The sequence below is a fragment of the Procambarus clarkii genome, chromosome 62 (assembly GCF_040958095.1).
Source record: "Procambarus clarkii isolate CNS0578487 chromosome 62, FALCON_Pclarkii_2.0, whole genome shotgun sequence".
In the NCBI taxonomy this organism is placed as follows: Eukaryota; Metazoa; Arthropoda; class Malacostraca; order Decapoda; family Cambaridae; genus Procambarus; species Procambarus clarkii.
The window spans coordinates 17063538-17082953 of NC_091211.1; the positions used below are offsets into that span (position 1 = coordinate 17063538).

Sequence of the window (19416 nt, forward strand, 5' to 3'; positions counted from 1 at the left end):
TGTATACAGATTTCTAAGTTTTTAGGCTCTCATTTCTACATTTGAAACTGTATGAAGTTTGTCTCCACTACTTCACTTATTTCATTCCATTTGCTTATTACAATCTTAACAGAAAGAAAATTTGTACTTATGTCTCTGTGGCTTATTTGGGTACTAAATATTCCTCCATATCTTCATGTACATGGATCCATTCCAAACACAGGCTGTACAGTACCTATCAACCTTAAGCCACTGAAAATTTTATGTGTAGTCAGGTTTCCTGCTAATATCTTCCAATAATCTGAAGTTTAATAGCATTAATCATTTTTTTTAACACACACATCTGAGCTCTGAGATTAGTTTGCTGAAAAATCTTAGTTTTGTTTTGGGTTTGATAAGATTAGGATTCTCTGCCAAGGCCACCCGAGATGGGTTCCAATCATTTCGCTAACTGGCATTTCATGACTTTAAACATTTAGCATATAATTTGTATTTAGTAAGTACTTTAAAACATCTACACTGAGAGTGCTGAATGCCAGATTCTCATTTTAATAATTATAAAACATCCACATATAGATTTAATCAGCTTAAGTACGTAAGTTTTGCTTAAGTTAGGGTTGCATGGATGTTAGGCTTAACTATTATATAATTCTACAGTTGGGTCAGGTGCAATTAAGTATTGAAGAGCAGTGAGGGCACAAGCAGCTTACCAAAGTAACCAATATCCACTAGAAATTGTGGCAAACAGAAATACAGGTTAAAAAATACATAAAAAACATTGCATTAGAATTATTATAATTATTCATTACTTATTTGTTCACATTATATATTTAGTACTGTACTGTATTATTATTGGGGGGTAATACCACCTGTATTTATATACATTTTGTGCATTTTTGTTTTAATGTTTATTGTTAATCTCTGATAATTGAGAGATTAACAATAAACTTGTCAATAACGATAATTCAAACTTGGCGCCATGTTTGGCTCGTACCAATAATAGAAGAAACCTTGTTGACGTCAGAGAGAGAGAGAGTTGGATCCCCTTGGCGAGGCCTCCCTGGGAGCCCACCCCCTTTACCCCCACAGAGTAGAGTTGGACCCCACTGCCGCAGGTTGAGAGGACCCCCGAGGGACCCCCGAGGGACCCCAGGGTGAGGCAGTGTTGTGAGGAAAGGCGACGAGGACATAGTGTTGTTGAGTCACTAGACTAGAGGCACTGACGTCACCCTGGAGGCAACATGTCCTGGTTTGGTGGCAGTTCGGACAAGAAAATGCAGGGTAAGGCGGCTCCTGGTGTGGGGGGAGGGCTGGCTGGTGGTTATTATTGACACCAATGTCAAGGTTGGAGGTGACGGGTTGATCTTGGAGTTTGTTAGGGCATTTTTTTTTGCATGTTAGGTGGAGGTTTAGTGGCTAGGTGATAATTGTCATTCCTGGCCCTCAAGGGTACAGTGTACCGTTGTTACTGTGGACACAGGAGCAGGCAATACTGGTATGCTATATTAAGAGCAATTGGTTTAAAATGTTCCGAACCTTGCTAAGTAAAATTAGTAAATAAAATAAAGTAAAACTAACCTTGCAAGTAAAATCCCACAGACTCAGACACATATCAACACATATCTCTCAGGCAGCTATCCAAACTCTCTTCTCCTCTCACCAGTCAGCCCGTCAGATGTTGTGTCCATCATACACTCACTAAAAACCAAAGCTGGGAACATCAGTGAAATCCCATCCATTGTATACAAGAGCGCCTCCCATGCCCTTGCGCCACCTATAGCTCTGCTGTTCAACAAATCCCTTGAGTGTCATACCTTCCCTGATATCCTTAAAAAAGCAAGAGTAACGCCAGTTCATAAAGGAGGTAATCCGTCAGACATAAACAACTATAGACCAATATCGAACCTACCCCTCGTAGCCTGGTGGATAGCGCGCAGGACTCGTAATTCTGTGGCGCGGGTTCGATTCCCGCACGAGGCAGAAACAAATGGGCAAAGTTTCTCTTCACCCTGAATGCCCCTGTTACCTAGCAGTAAATAGGTACCTGGGAGTTAGTCAGCTGTCACGGGCTGCTTCCTGGGGGTGGAGGCCTGGTCGAGGACCGGGCCGCGGGGACACTAAAGCCCCGAAATCATCTCAAGATAACCCATACTATCAAAAATATTTGAAAAAATTATCTACAAACAGCTCTACTATCTCGTAAAATTCGACATTCTTAGCCCCTGTCAGTTTGGCTTCCGCTCTCAAAAGAGTACCAACGATGCAATTATTAGGCTCCTTGATATAATTTACTCAGCCCTTGACAAAAATGAGTTTCCAATTGGACTCTTCATTGACCTGAGAAAGGCCTTTGATACTGTTAATCACGATTACCTCTTATGTAAACTCCATTATTATGGAATCCGAGGCCATGCACCTCGGATTCAAAGCGCCTTGTGCGCGCGGCGTTCTGGGCACTCAAGCGTAAACACAAAAAAAGTGTATAATCTTTTCACGCTCCTAACATCAATTCTCGAGCTACGTTTTTCATTTTGGTATCAATGCGTTGGCAATAAAATTCTCTACAAGATCATATGCATAAAATGTCACCAAAGCATTTGCTATCCCACCACGAAGTAAATAAACACGAAGATGACTCGCCGTGACACCCAAACAGAAAGTAAATGTTCATACTCTTTCATTTGTTGCCAGCCTCACAGTCGTCCTACAGCGCTTATTTTGATATCACTGAACTTGCAATAAAATTCCCTACCCAGACATATGCCTATCAATGTCTAATTATGTTCCGCACGAGTGTGGGAACTGGGCGAAGCGTTAGCCGTGATTTCAGCAGCGACGACACTGTTGTGATGCAGCGCTTTGAAAGTTATACTTATTTCACTGTCCTGACATTATTTCTCGAGCTACGTATTTCATTTTTATAGCAATGTGTTCGCAATAGAAAGTTCTATAAGAACATGGGTAGAATTGGCCAACAGAGCGTCAAATAAATTTGCAGCGAATAAAATCTTACGCGTGTTTGTACCCGTGAGCGTAAAAAGTTTTTACTTTGCTCATGTTTTTCAAGTTTATACTAGTTTCACACCATTTTTTTTGTTTGTATAGTGTTCGGAATATAATTCTCTACACAGACATATGCATATAAATGTAGAATCATGATCGTGGCCAACACAAGAGTGTGTGGAGTGGGCGATTACCCTCGTTGTGTCACCAACTCGATAGTCTCTCCTCTAAGTTACAATACATTGCCGTTTTCTCAAATAGGCTCTGTGCCTATTAGAGAAAACGAAAATTTAATGGCAAACATATTCATACAAACCCCAAGTCGATCGAGTAGTAAATACCCACTATAACACGGACTGTAAATTTACGTCGTGATCCGACAAGCGCTTATCTAAACCGCCCGTAAATCCAAGTGAAGTTCTCAGAAAAGTGTTAAGTGAATACAGTATGGTTCAGCATGGTTATCATTTGCTCTAAATAAATCGAGAAAATTAGTTGATAAATATTCGCCCAAAATGCTAGTTATTGAGAAACCACAACTGGGGCCAGAGTGCTGTGATCTAAACTTTGAAGCTATAGTGAGTTGGTTAATTATATTTTAAATTCATAAATTGCTTTCCCAAACTTTAATTCTGTTTCTAAATGCTTAAGTAATGTACTTACAATTGCTGTACATTTCAGACTGTATGTTCCAGCTGAAGTTCTGTGGTAAACAGATGGAGAGACTCTCCAAAAAGGCAGAGAAGGACCAAAAGGTATTTACTATCTTTAACACTAGTGACCCGTGACATGCTTTTACAATTATCTTGAGGTTATCTTGAGTTGATTTCGGGGCTTTAGTGTCCCCGCGGCCCGGTCCTTGACCAGGCCTCCACCCCCAGGAAGCAGCCAGTGACAGCTGACTAACACCCAGGTACCTACTTTACTGCTAGGTAACAGGGGCATAGGGTGAAAGAAACTTTTGCCCATTTGTTTCTGCCTCGTGCGGGAATCGAACCCGCGCCACAGAATTAAGAGTCCTGCGCGCTATCCACCAGGCTACGAGGCCCCTTTGTTGTTCTTGTTGTTCTTGAATTGTTGTTCTGCAGTAAATGGTCTGAAGATGAAGGAACTCGCCATTTGATCTTGCATTTTATACTTGCCCATTCTTTGTTTATAATGAATCTAGCTTTAGAAATAGCTGTACTGTACTCAAGCAGAGCACAGTGGAGTGTAGTTACAGTTGTATATTGGGTAATGTGATGGCAGAGAGCTCAACACTGGGGACCTTACTTTCACAATAAACCTCCCAAGACCCACACGTTTTTGTTCTGATAATGTAGTGTTTTTCCACTATAACATTTTGTTGAAATTATTTATGATTGTGTGTACAAGATCATAATGGATCAAAAAAGCCCATAATGTATCGGAACATTTGTCAAAGTCAAGGATACATGTGATAGCATCATACTGCTGACAAGGACTTGGTCTTCCAACAAAAGCTCTGCTTCACATAAAATTAGAGTAATGGTTCTTTAACCTTTTTTTGAGTCGTGGATTCCTGTGAAAATCTGGTGGAAAGCTATGGAAAAATGCACATAAGCACAATTTTTTTTTTTTTTTGGGGGGGGGGGGCATACTTTTGGCATGCAATTGTTTTTTGGCATACTACAGGGATATCTGGCAGTGCTGAGGTCTCTCTTCCCCTTCCTTCTCTTATCATTGCTCCTCCCCCCCCCTTTTATCCCTGCTACCTCTACCTCCATATCACCTCTCCCAAACTCTTCCCTTCATCTCTCCCCCCTCCTTGTCCTACCCCATCTTCCCCTTTCCCTCCTATTCCCCCCAGTTCACCCCATACCTCACCTTATCATTTCCCCCTCCTTCTCCCTCCCCCCCCAGTCCCTTCATCTTCCCCCCACCCCCTCATTTTCCCCCCCCTCATGCCCTCATCTTTTCCCTCCCATCACCTCATCTCCCCTCGTCCCTTCATCTTCATGCTGCTGCTTTGTATTGGACACTATATATAGTAGTGCACTTTTTCACACATTCACACTGGACTCCTTCTGCAGCATCCAAACTTAGGTCTTTTTAATACCAACAGATTTTTATTATTGAAATTTCACAAAATGTGCTGCTATATTGTGCATATTTGTATCATCACATTTGAAAACAATAAATATTTAAGTAGGGGGATGGAACTTATTTTTATTCAAAAGTTTCTGTTCAGAATTCTGGCCTGGGGAATATATGGACTTGCTGTACACAGTCTGTTATTTCTTGTTGTAAGGTAATTATCCAGAGAAAGCACTAAGCTATTACAACTATATAACACTTAGAAGGGATGAGGATAAGGATTTAGGATAGGATGGAGGAAAGGAATGGCTTGTTGTAGCAAAGTATAATAGTTAGTCTGTACTGCTGAAATTGAGTCCTGCTGCTGCAGTTGGCTTTCTGATAAATGTTGCATCTTTCATTATTGTTAATGCAAGTAATTACAGTATTGTATCTGCGGTTCTTGTATATAAAAATTATCAAACTAGGAATTGGTTTCATCTTAAAAAGCTGAAATTGATGAACATTTATGTGCTTTAATGTATACAGAACTACACTAGGGGCCTATAATTTTAGTTAATAAAATTTTGAATATGATTTTAAAAATATATTAAGGTTCTCATTAAATGAAATAGAAAATGAATTGGATTAAGAATAGAAAAGGGACTTGTGACAATGTACAGGGGGATCCCCAGATTATGAACTTCTGATCTTATGCGCAGCCTCTTAAGTCCCCATTTGATCCCTTCATTTGTTTATATGAATCAATTCCTAAGTCCCCCACATTGCGAGCATAGTTAATGAATTATATCGGCTGTTTATCAAGGAAAAACCTGGTGGTTAAACTTTTTCACTTCATAAAGCATCAAATCAGACAAGGAGGAAAACTTTATTGTTAAAGATAAATGAGAAGAAATGTTTATATTATTTGTACTAAAAATTTAGGTTTTGTACAGTGTTGTTGGTTGAGGGGCGACGATGATTGAGGGATCAGATGCACCCTGGCTGCCCGATACCAGCAAATGGCAGAGGGATGGGATACCTGTTTTGTACAGTATGGTGACTTTTACTGGTTTAGAAACACATCCCTAATTTATAGCATTCACTTATAAAAGTCAGGTTTCAAGGTTTGTGTTACAAATAGCCAAGTTATAAATGAGTTTTCAGAATACATGACATTTGTTTGTTGGAGGACTGCCAAGAGAGATGCCATATGAAGAGCCTTTACTGTACTGTAAACAAGGTTTGCTCTGGATAATGTTTGTCTTTGACCTCAAAAACTTTAGACTTTACAAAGCTTGACCCGAGCAAAGTTTTGTCTACATTAATGGTTTGTCCAGGTATGGTGTTCTCTGCACTTGTCTCTCACTACATTCTTTTAACCTATTTCTGTTCGTTTTTGTAATTGTGGTGTTTTTCATTTTCTTCAGCTTCAAGAAGGAAAGATTAAAAAAGCCCTTCAACAAGGTAATGTTGAAGGTGCCAAAATTTATGCAGAAAATGCGATACGAAAAAAGAACGAGTCCCTCTCATACTTGCGAATGGCCTCCAAGATTGATGCTGTAGAGTCCAGGTGAGAAATCTTATTTGATGTGTTGCAGTTTGCACCATATCATGGTTTATTACACTAATAATTGCCAGCACATCAATTTTGTTAAATATGTAAACCACAACTAAAGTACCAGTATATAAAAAAACTTTTGTATATTGTAATCTTTATGAGAATTTTGCATTTTGAAATTTGAATCAAAATTTTAGAAAAATTTTGTTGTCCATGTGAGCTAGATGTGTGTTTCTAATACCTGTTTGCCATAGTTACACAAGGTATTAGAAACACACATCTAGATCACATAGGCAACATGAACATGAACATTTTGATGAATGTAAACATTACCATAGCCCTTGCCTAGATCCCCCAGTTTTATTTCAATACTGTATAGGCTTCAGTGAAGCATTTTCCAAATCATGTGTAATTTTTGTTTATTTTAGTCAGCATGTTCTTTTATTGTGTTTTCAACAAAAATTTTCTGAAAATGTTTAATGCTTCAGATGACTTTGCATCTTGTCTTTCAGCTTGGTAAGATACTTTGCAAGAGCTAAAGCATAATGACATTCTTTATTTGAGGCAAATAGTCAATTTCCTCATGTCCAGCATATTAATTACCGAATCCCTTTTGGTTCTCATTTTACGAATTTTGGTTATTGTGTTCTTTAAAATTATTTTTTAGGATCCAGTCAGCAATGGCTATGAAGGGGGTTACAAAGAACATGGGCTCAGTGGTGAAGGCTTTGGACCAAGCCCTTAATGCAATGGACTTGCAGAAAGTCTCTTCCATAATGGATAAGTTTGAATCACAGTTTGAGGACTTGGATGTGAGAACATCGGTAAGAAATTAATTCAAATTACCACCACAGTTTTTGATTATAGTGAAAAGAAATTGCATTTCTTAACAAAAGTAAATATTATTTTCATAGCAAATGATCTTGAGTGTGACTTCATGCTTTGTTAATTTGCAAACACCTATGGCATCATTATTATGGTGCCAGATAAATTAGAGTAATTTGAATTTGTTATGCATTTGAATTTACTATATCCTGTAAACCTGTTTTCTTTATCAATATACATTTTTTCTTATTTTTTAAGGATATATGTACATGTCTCCTTATGGATATGTTAATTTAAAAGTACAGTACAGTAATTAGACATTTTCTTTCATTGTAATTAGGTACTGGAAGATAGCATGGGTGCTGCCACAACTTTAAGCACTCCAAAAGAGGCGGTGGATGCCCTTATCCAGCAGGTGGCAGATGAGGCAGGTCTTGAGGTGATGGATCAGCTGAATGCCCAGGCTGTGCCAACAGGAACCATCACTACTGGTGACCGCACCGCTGACCACGAAGACCAACTCACCAGACGGCTTGCTGCTCTTAGAAACTAGTATTGGAGTGTGGTGCAGGGTCTAGGATTCTGTATGTATACAAAATATAGTCTGTATAATGTTTATACACTTTGGATTCTGTCGCGTATGAATTATAATATTTTATGTGGCTGACAGGTTATAAAATATTATTGTTGAAGAGTATCTAGGTTTTTTAAATTTAATTGAAACCTCATTACAATATAATTATACCCTGTGTAGATTCAACTTGCAAATGATTACGTTTTAACGATACAACTTGAATATATTTGCACAAGCTGTTTTACTTATTGCAGTACTTCGTTATATATCATGCTTTGTATCGTAATTTTGCTATACAGTACTTTAAATTTATGATCTCGTGAGGAAATTTGATCTTTAGAAACATTTCTTCTTAACATTTTAAGTTGTTAGGCAGTCGAGTTAGTACTTGATCTCGATAGTCTTTTAAAGGTGGACATTGTCACTAGGATAAATCTTCAATATAGTAGATATCTTTTAAAGCCACACACTGCTTGGTCAGTGGTACAGATCAGCAGTCATGCTAGCAACTTTGTTATTTTGATGCATAATATTGGCAATCATGGGATGTGACAACCCCCTTATCCAGCACTCTTAACATAAAAATGTGATGGTACAGGAATTTGGTGCACCCATCATCTGCCACTGTTGTGGGAATATTAATATATTAAGACTCCACTGCTATCAGTAAGTGGCAGCCTCATTGCCTGCTTTTGCGAGAAGGTATGTGGCAGGCCTGCATTCCCTGTGATAATGAGGAAGGAGATTGGGCTGAGAACCCATTTTCTCTGGTCTCATGAGACCAAGAGCCTTCCTGCCCTATGAATGCCCTATGAATGTGGGAAATGAGGTAAAGGATGATTGGTGATGAAAGTATAGGAGATTGTGGATTTGGGGAGAATTTTATGATTGTTAGATGATTTTTATACATTTTCAGAGCAAGTCTTTTTGAGAAAAGGACAGCCTTCAGTAAGCACATAAGTGAGAGTAGAATAGTAAACACGAAAAGATAGGTATAAATGAAAACAAAAAACTATTGAAATTACAATGAAGGTGAAGCTGGAGTATGAGAACAGCCCCAAAAAAGAACCATCAGTGTGGGAAGGGGTAGGCACACACATTTTGCCCAGGGTAGTGCTTCCAAGTGCGATGAGAACAGCCAGTCTAAATGCAATATTTAGTAAAGTTGGGCATTTTTTTATTATGACTAAGAACTACTGTAATGTCAAAAAGCATTGTTATCTAAGTAAACTTACAAATATTAGAGGTGATTTGGTGTATTATGGATAAATTATGCATAATAAAGTTTTACACTTGAAGCAAGTTTACTATTTTTCTCTAACTTCATAAGTTATCAAATTAGTTTTAATGGCAAATCTATACAGTATATGTTGGTGCAGATTTTTGTAATTGAGAAAGTCTTCGTATGAGCTTGTTGACGGGGTAAATTTATGCTAGTCCAAATTTACTGATGTGACCAAATGTTCCATCAGTACATCAGTGCACAGGATATTGATATGAGAAAGCTTGCAGTGTTGTGAACATTTTATGATGCGGAATCATGGTTGTGAAATTTCTCTTGTGGTTTCTAATTCTTAAGATAGGTATTGTACACAAAAGGCAGCTCTGGTAACAATAATAATTTAGTTGGTGTGAATTTTATATTTTATTTCAAAGAAATTCAATTTGTGGTTTAAAAATGGAATAATGTGATCAACCTGAAGCTCAACATGTGCACTCTAATATTATTCAATGAGATATTCTTAGCTTTATTTGACTTGTAAAAAAAAAAAAGTGTGAAATGGGTGTAGTTGGGAGTAATAACTGGTGGGTAATAATGCATGAAAGTAGGACAAATGGCTCGTCAGTCCCCCCCACCCCCACCCCCCTGGTTGGCCAGTGTGTATGAACTCTTTTACTCATAATTTTTGGTGAATACATTACATCAGAAATGGTGGCATAATTATGACCAGATTCTTAGAGGTACAGGTATTTAATACAATTTTTGACTAGCTCCTCATTTCAATATATTTTTTACTTTTATTTTCAGAAAAGTTTGCATTAATTTTTTCAGTAACTAGTGTAAGGTATATGGTTTTCTCTCTCTCTCTCTCTCCAACTCGCCCCAAAATGTTAAAGGTTATCTTTTATCCCCTGGACATACTGTACTGTACCTCTGAACGTAACGATGTGGTTCCTTCTTAATCCCAGAGAGTCCTCACCTCACATTAATGAAAAAGAAAAAAAAATCAAATTCCTGTGGGAGATAGCTATCTTTTCTCCTGTAAATTACTTCCAGGGGAAAATGCCAATAATCAGGGTGTGGGAGTTCTCTGGCAACAGCCTGCGTCAGGTACACAATTTGTCAGTTTTGCCCTGCTGCTTTTTTTTTGTTCCCTGTAGTCGGTCAGTGCCTCCACTCTCAAGTACCTTTCACTCTTCCACGATTATCTGTCACACCAATCTGGAATCTTGTACTGTCAGAGTATACAGACTCAATCTGTCGCGCCATTCTACACCCAAGTCGTCAAGGCAGGGAGCAATAATACTTTAATCTGGTTTTGTACAATTTACTGAAAGATTTCTTAAACAACTATTCTCTAGTCATAAAATTAAACATTATATGCATGTATATCAGCACTGGAAGATCAACCTCACTATGACTTGTCTTCAAACAGTTGATCTTCTGATTGCCTAGCCTGCTAGGATTATTCACAATTTCTTCGACTCAATAAATTATCCGTAAAGCCTCTGCTCGGTCAATAAATATATCGTTTCATTATAATCAGAGATATACACACTAATAACACTCAAATAATATCACTGAAAGACTAATATCAATATTTCAGTTCACCAGCACATACATGGTGTTTGAATAATAATCTGATATCCTAGCATCAATATTCAAATCAATATTGCAGTAATATCACTTGAATAATAATGACTGAAATCATGAGTATCAATAACACCTTGGCAGCCTACTCTCTAATCAAGCCATCCACTCTCTGGACCAATAAATCATATGCATGTATATAGAAATGAATATTTGCCAAAACATTTGTACTGGCATTTACTGCATCATTCAAAACTCCTTAATCTGATCTGTAGAGAAGAACACAGCTAAATTCATACAGGTATAAGATAAATATCTGGAAGATTCAAATTATTCCCGTGGCATTTGCAGCAGCCCAGGACTATTCAGTACCTGCTATTTCAGTAAGTAATTATTTGGATGTGGACTTGTGGGGTGTCCAGAGGATTGCTGAACGAAGCTCTATTCAAATCTAGTACAGTATACCCCTCCAAAATTCAGGATATCTTTGCTACACTCAAATATTACTTCTATAATCCTCTATAATAACTCTGGCTGGAGACGTCCGGCGATTCCCCAGTTCGTCGTCAGTCATAACTCACAGTTGTGAAGGCAACACACTCGCCTCCAGTTAATTCTCCACCGGTTGATCAGTTGCACATACCACTGTCTTGATATATATTTCATACATTCCCAGGGGGTGCATATTTACCACCTCGTGCCCTGGACTTTAGCTCAGGGCCCCACCTCACTCATGGTCCCCTTGTATTCTCCAGTAATCCCACAATTCGTCTGGGTACCTCATTCGGGACTACCCTCACTAGTTGCCCGAGGCTCAATTCTCTGGCCCTCAAATTGCTACAGTGATTGGGCCGATCCTCACTCATCCCCTGGGGCTCTAACTCTTGGCCCCCACTTTATATACATTATATGTAAAGTAACTTTGCAAGGACTGGTTCTTCCTAACCACCCTGGGGTATTCACCGCTACACCTAATTGCTGCAAGACATATCACTCACTCACTCGATGGGTCAACGTCTGGTCACCTGGGATACTACCCTGGTCCCTCACTATTTATGCAAATGTTTCTTAGATGCTATTGTTCCTTACCTTTGGTACCTATAGACCGTACCGGTAGTGTCTCTTGCAGCACACACTGATGGCAAATCATAGCACACACTTGACAATTGGCGAGTCTCTCCACTTCAAACTTCCATCTGACTTCATCTTCTCTGAAATGGCCGGAAGGTGGAATCTCATACCAAGGTAACACTTCTTGTACATCAGTTCGGCACTCTTCCTGGGTGTTTGGTTCTTAGCAAAAGGTGGTCAGATCCTGGGCCTTTGATTTTCTGATACCAGCTGTGACTATTCTTGAGTCGGTCCTGCCCACAAAACTCTTGACGGCTGATATCTGCCCAACAAGGAATGGGCAACAGTAGACAGACGTGTGCATGTGCATCCTTTGAGTCTCGGTGGCAAAGTTTTGACCCGTCTGCTCGCCAACGTCTTGTGTGATGACAGTCTTGTACGGCACTGATTGGTCCACATCGGTTGCACTTTCCACATCTTGAATTCCCAAGCACTTGTTTCTCTGAAATTTCCCACTCTAATCTGGAGGTACTGTACCTCTGTTCTTGACTTGCCACAGAGTTTCCTCATTAGCACTATGCAGTCATTCATTTGTACCCTACCTACGTACCTATTTTCATCTATTGAACACACAGGCATGAACAATTATGCACAAATATAGAGGGCAAAGGATGGGAACAACTCTCCTCTGAAGGCAGACTCGGTTAGGCTTACTTGTACTGTAATCATGACACTTGACAATGTAATGGTGAATGTTTTAATATGGCTTGTTACAATGAAAGTTGTAATACAATTATAAAATTAATAAGCAAGATGATCAGTTGTATTTTGAACAATGGTAATCATTTAGGGGCGAGTAAAATCATGTTAACCTTTTTTGCATTCGTGTTTTGTAGTATAATATACAATTTTATAAATATGAAACCTATACTGTACAGTATATTACGATTACTCTCAATTACATCAGTTTTCTAGCTTGTTCATTGCAAATTATACAAATGCTTCAATAAAAGTATATAGTTTACTTATAAGTTTCATATAACACTACTGTATTTTGAAATTCTGTTTATAACATGTGCATATACATTTTAATATTTGTTGAAACATAGGCACTTCCTGTACAGTGGCATTTTCCAAATCTGAACCTCGCTGTAAATGATCCCTCTAAACAATGGACTAAATTTGGCCACGATCTCTCCAAATTTTGGGATTCCACAGGAGGCTGCTGTGACATTGTGATCATTAGGTATAGTAACTTCCTGTAGATCATTTTCCCCAATATTTTACACACTACACTTGAGCTTTTTATAATTCAAACATCAGAGTTGAAGTCTGAAAAAATTAATTGGAATGGGTTCCCAAGATAATTCATAGGTGAACTTGAGCATAGAGAAAAAGTAGTTGGGTCTGGTTTGAAAATAATCATATGACTAGTTTTAATTTTGAGTGAAGTGAATATTAACCCATATCTACTTAAAACTTTAAGATTTTGTGAAATAATCGTTTAAAAAAAATTTGAAGTACGGAACAGGCAATGAACACTTTTTGTAAAATTCTATGGCTGGTTTTCATTTCGGACTTAGTTCAGTGGAAGTTTTGACTTGCTCTGTGAAGGTGTCAGAAATTTGTAAAATGCTTATCAAACCTTATCTTTAATTATTGGAGAGTGTTTCCAAGATTTTTTTGTACAAGTTTTGAGCTTAAAGGTTTGGATGTGAGGAGGAAAGTTGATGGGTTATGTTCATTTACACCTTTTTGGGGTTGTGGCTCTCTTTCAAAAATAGGTTTAGGGAAAATACTAGCAATGAAAGCAAAATCTTTTTAATCAGGTTCTCCTTGTAGATATTCATCATATGCCAAGTTGAAATTAAAATGGCACACTTTGAAATTAGCCCATAGAGCATGGAGAAAAATAGAATGATGGTACGTCTTTAAAATCACAAATAGCAATATTAAAGATTTTTGTAGACATGTTCTACATTAGGAGATAAAATGGTGCCTTGGGAAAAGCCAATGAGCATATTTAAAACCAAATTGGTTTAGCCTCCTTACCCTACCTAGTTTATCTGACACTACTAGTACTAGAGCACTGCAGCTCAACCCACATGAGCACAACTAGGCGAGTACTACTGCTCATTGATTCTAGATATTTCAATATAAAAATACTCTGATTTGCTACAATTTTAACAAGGTAAAAGAATGGTAGGTCAGGCCTGGCAGGAAGGTAGTTATAAAAAAAGTTTTGTTCTGGTTGAACTAAGTTAGTCACAGAATAAGGGTACATACAGTACATTACTGTACTGTAGTCTTTAATATTAATTGTTCATTAAAATGTGAAAACAAAAACAGGGTTTAATATTATTGTCACAGTAGGACAAAATTTCACCAAATAGTGTTCTGTATTTCATTGTTAAAATGAGGTTCCCTTGTACAAGATGAGTCTCTAACAGGACTTTATGAATGTGACTTTCCAAATCTTTTGAGAGGGAAGGAGGGTGGAGTTACTGCATGTTGTATTGCCTTTGCCCTTTCATACATTTTTCATATTGGTACTTATTACATAATGTTTGAATTGGCCAGGATGACAACTTGTAAACGTGTGTCGGTAGCCTACTAGGACGTCTTGCCAGGTCTGTGCTTTCATGAAATACCAAGGTTTAGAAAAAGTTGTCATATGGAGCTTCAATTATATCTGCTCTATAATTATTAAACATGAGGTAAGTTAGTGGAAGTGTTACATACATTGGGCTGTGTTGCAAATGAAGACAATCTATACATCAAATGTCAGACAAGTGAGTGAATGTTGTACACAGGATGAGGTATGTCTTGGGTACATGTTTAGTTCATAAAAGCTGTAAATATTTCCTGCCATAAAAAAAGTTTTTCAGAAATGACAATTGTGCCTTCAAGTTGTAAATTTCATTTGTTTATACAGTACAGTAATCTGATTAAAAAATTGTGTAATGCAGGAAGTGTTCCTTGTATACAAAGTTAGGGTGCATTTCTATGCTAAATGGCAAGTATTTAGTAGAAATTATAGAACTTACACTTGGATAAATTTTTTTTAGCCAGACTTTAATATATAAATCTTCCCTCTTCAGATTATAATTTGTTCCACTATCATTAAATTATTGTTTTAGGCATGCTTTCTTGAAATTGAAAGGTATTAAATGTGTGAAGATTGTGGAATTTTGTATCGTATAGTCTGCAAGTATACAGTATTTTAGTACTCATTTGCTTACAGAAAAATTATTTGACTTGCACTATACATAAATGATAAATGAATAAAAAATATTCATCACCTTTATAACATTACATGTTTGTTTTAATGCCCAAGAAAAATAATTTGAACACTATTGAATTGGAGTCATTTAAAATACATTTTCTAACAAATGTAATCAGTGGACAAAATTCTCGTCACTGGTTGATACTAATAAAATAATAACCAAACCAAGTAGTGAATCATATTAACATCAACTTGTGCATTAAAGAGCATCAATCGTGTTGAAACAAACAGCACTCGAAGCCTTGCATAGCCAAGGGCTGAAAATCAGATGTGGAAGATCCCTTTGTTTAGTCACTATAGGCCTGGAAAATGGGAATACAGGATACTATATTTTGGTTAATTTTTGTAAGTAAGTAATTACCAAAGAAGGCACCAAGCTGGGAAGGCTATGTAGCACCATCGAATGTGCGGAACAATCAGAGGGTGCTAAATATCGCTGAGGATGCCAATATGAGAACAAACGTATAAGGCGAACGATATCAAATTTATCCGATTCACCAAGAATTCTATCAAGGGACAAGAGACCTCGGGGGACGGTTGGGAACCAAGACACACGCTCGTCTTGGAAGTCAATACATTCAACAAGGATATGCACAACTGTTAGAGGGACAACAAGGAGCAGGGCGGTGCTCCATTAAGTGTCCGTGAGTTAAGCGTGTATGGCCAATACATATTCTTGCCAGAGCCATTTCCCACAGCTGGTTACGGTGGTAGGAGGAAGGCCACAGGGTCACACCACTCTTAAGAGCATGCAGTTTGTTACCAGTAACAGAAGACCAACAACCCTGCCAATGGGCGAGGATGGAGGAATGAATAACTGGGTAAGTTGGAATAAGGAATACTTTTACAGGAGATGGGACAAGTGCGGATAGTTTCCTTAGCGGCAGCGTCCGCACGCTCATTTAAAGACACACCAATATGGCTGGGAACCCAACAAAACTGATGGAGATGGCGAAGCATCTCATAATGAATGTCATCCGAGCCTGCTGCCATAGAACCGCAGAGGGCCAGGACAGACCGAAGTTGAGGGAGAGAATGAGAATCGTTACAGGGAAGGCGGAGATTAGTGCGGAAATCTAAGGGTTGAGATTCAAGAACGGGCTTACAAAGAAGGAAAGATTGAGGAAGATGAGAACCAGAGTAAACAGATGAAAAGTGTGAACCCAGTTCGGTCGCGACTTTCACTGGGTTCGCCACAAGAGCACCACGGAGGTGAAGTACTAGTGAGACATCTGGAACGAACTTGCCCATTATCTTGCGGATTTTCTTCCAGATCTGAGGCAGAGGAGTATCGGACGTAATGGTGGAAACATAAGATTTCCAACTCCCACATTTAGCTGTACAGATGGTCCAATGGGCCACCACACTTGCCTTCCGAAACAAATGAAAGAAATCAGCCGTCTGCCGGCGTCTACTACTTCCACCCTGCACGCTTACAGCGGACAGCCCGAGCACAGTCCGCATTCCACCAGGGATAATTTTTGTATGGATGAGAATAGATAAGTGACTTTCAGGTCAAACATTTCTTTTATCCTAAATATTATCTTAACATCAAACAATTTAATCCTGTTGATGCATTAAGGCTTGTTGAATCAAGTTCTATTTGAGCAACACAATTAACCAGATGAGGCAGAACCAAAGAGCCGAACCTCAACCCCAGCAAGCACAACTAGGCAAGTACATTATTGAAAAATATTTTGGAATGATTTATTAAATGACCAATAACTGACAGTATTTTTTTTAAGATAATTTAGAAAATCAAAGTCAAATTAGGATTCAACAAGAAGTATGGCAAGCTTATGAAAGTATCCTTTTGAACTTGCATGGAATTTATGAACACCATTACAAAGTCCAGTCCTATAAAATAAATTTACAATTTTAACTGCTTTATGAAAGCATCTGTGAAAAAATACACTTCTATTAGCAACTAAATGATATTGTACCTTGAATGTTCCACTAACAAAATATAACATGCACGGAACAAAGCATAATAATAAGTACACTTTTAGAGCATATACAATTGAAGTATTAGCTTTTCTGGAAATAATAAAGACATTTGGTAAAAACACTAAATATTAGCCATTGTCTAATTGAAAATACAAAGGGTATACAGTACTCAGAATACCCTAGTTAAATGAGGTAACAAATATTTATCAAAACTTTACATTTTTCAGTTTTGTACATTAGATAACCACATGATAGTTGCACCCAATTACTTGGCACTATGAAGTTTGTCTTACTCTGTGGGCACTATCAAATAGGGCTGGTGTGGTACAAGCTTCTGTTTATCACAGCAACGCCATATCCACAAAGGCTTGACAAACTGCAGAGAAGAGTTCTCATTCAAAGCCTGAAAAATCAAGACCACCATCAACTTTAATATTAAACATTTTACAGTTGAATGCATTTTTGTTACCCAGTTTGCTGCATTCACTGCATTACTGCACCTACAAGTCCTTTCTCAATAATTAGATTTAGCTACTCTCCAACAAATATTTATAGCATCATTGGTAAATTATTTTTGAACAAACTAATCATAATTTGTAAATGAAATCCCACCTACCCAGTATTTGAGTAGGTGAACATAATCCAGGAAACTACAAAAGGACTATTGCTCTGAGAGGCAGCTCATTCTTATAGGTCTAACCCATTTTGTTTAAATAATCCAATGATGCCACATCTATCATCTTACCATTAATTTGTTCTATAAAACTACAACTATTTCCAAACCAGTATTTACCCAGTTTTTTCCTGAATCTAAACTTATTCAATTATATCTTGATTCGTGTTGTATTATGTTATTTTGTAAAACATACATGCTTTGTTATACCCTTTCATCAATTTGTATGCTTCAAACCATGTCATCCTGTACTCTGTTTTCTAGATAATGTAAAGCATCACTGATCCATAAAACATCATGTTTTGGGATAATATTTTGAACTTTTTCTGATAACTGCAATTCTGATTTTTTTTTAATTATCCCAAGGTTTTTTTTTTTTAGCTCTAGGATATTTATATTTAGGATGGAATATAAATTTTTCAGATATAAATAATGCATTGAGTACAATACTGTACAGGTATACTGTACCTTAGGTGAAAAGCTTCTTTCTGAGCTGGTTACTCGAGTGCTGCCTTAGGCAATATCCCACTCCTCACAGTGGGTGTTGTCCTTACTCAACAGCCCCCCCCCACCAGGCCAGAACAGAGAGGAAGCAAAAATGACAAAACATCCAGGAAGAGGCAAGACTTGCATAGTGACTGACCAGGAAAGAAAAGTATGCTCAAAACCTGCACATGTTAGGATAGGTAGGAGGGGTGAGTGCCAGCTCACAGCAGAGATTCAGGGCAAAACCCACCCAACAAACAAACAGTGCAAGCAGTGAGCCAGGTTTAAGGAGGAAATCCAGACATCAGACCTGCCCTGAAGCAAACCTCATCTCAAACTGAAATTTGGACAGCTTCTGTAAGCTGCAAATTCTGGATTTGAGTGGAGGATAGCCTCTTGCAACACTAAGTAGGATACCAGGGGGAAAACCCTAGGCAGGGTTTTATAATAACCCTGGGCTGGATGCATTTCTGACTACTGTACAGACCATTAGCGAGCGGTGACATGGGTTTTATAAAAACCCTGCCTCACAACAAGGTTTAAGGCAGGAAACCTATGATGATAAAACAGCACAACAGAAAGTGAAGCACACACAACACTGGCTGGCACACTGAAAAGTCAGCTAAAGCTGCATGCTCAACCCAAAGCACCAATCCAATAACAACTTGGGCTGCCAGGAAAATTGAGCCAGAGCAAGCTCGATTAATTTTGAAATCCTGAACTGAATTGCAATCCTGCAGAAAATTGGTAAACAATGACTGAACTTTACAAAGCTGTATAAGGCAGCACTTAAAAGGACCAAAAATGCACGCGACATTAAGAAAGAACCAAGGCTATCTCCCAACTACATCACTTGAAAAATATTTCTTTGGCATTGAGCCAAGCTTGGATAAGGAAACCTTAGCGGAGAGACCTGTAGATCAAGGAGGACTCGACAGTCAACATAGCACAACAGGATGAAAGACAATTAAGGTGAGGGAAAAAAAATACGATTTAATGTAATGAATTACCTCTTTCTGGTAGAGCCTCTGTGACTCCCTAAAGCTATCTCACTGAAACACCTTCCCCCTACTGAGTCACATCAGCCACAGGAATTCTGTATAGCTTACCTGGGACCAGAGCCACAGGTACAGGGACCATATCAGGTTATCACCCTCACTGAGAA

General features: G+C 38.2%; 2 protein-coding genes across 2 annotated transcripts in view; one reads left to right on the forward strand and one right to left on the reverse strand.

The window, feature by feature from the left end:
* Positions 1-1054: 1054 nt before the first annotated feature.
* Positions 1055-15174, forward strand: LOC123766463 (charged multivesicular body protein 1a). Its single transcript, XM_045755581.2, has 5 exons — positions 1055-1260; positions 3664-3737; positions 6447-6589; positions 7245-7401; positions 7743-15174. Exons 1-5 carry the CDS (start codon positions 1221-1223, stop codon positions 7953-7955), a joined length of 627 nt encoding a protein of 208 aa, XP_045611537.1. The 5' UTR covers positions 1055-1220; the 3' UTR covers positions 7956-15174.
* LOC123766464 (DNA repair protein XRCC1) overlaps positions 13665-19416 on the reverse strand; it is a 35388-nt gene continuing 29636 nt past the window's right edge. The window contains exon 13 of the mRNA XM_045755582.2: positions 13665-17495. Coding sequence (XP_045611538.2) covers positions 17382-17495 — 114 coding nt within the window. The 3' untranslated portion in view covers positions 13665-17381. The remainder of the gene's footprint in view (positions 17496-19416) is intronic.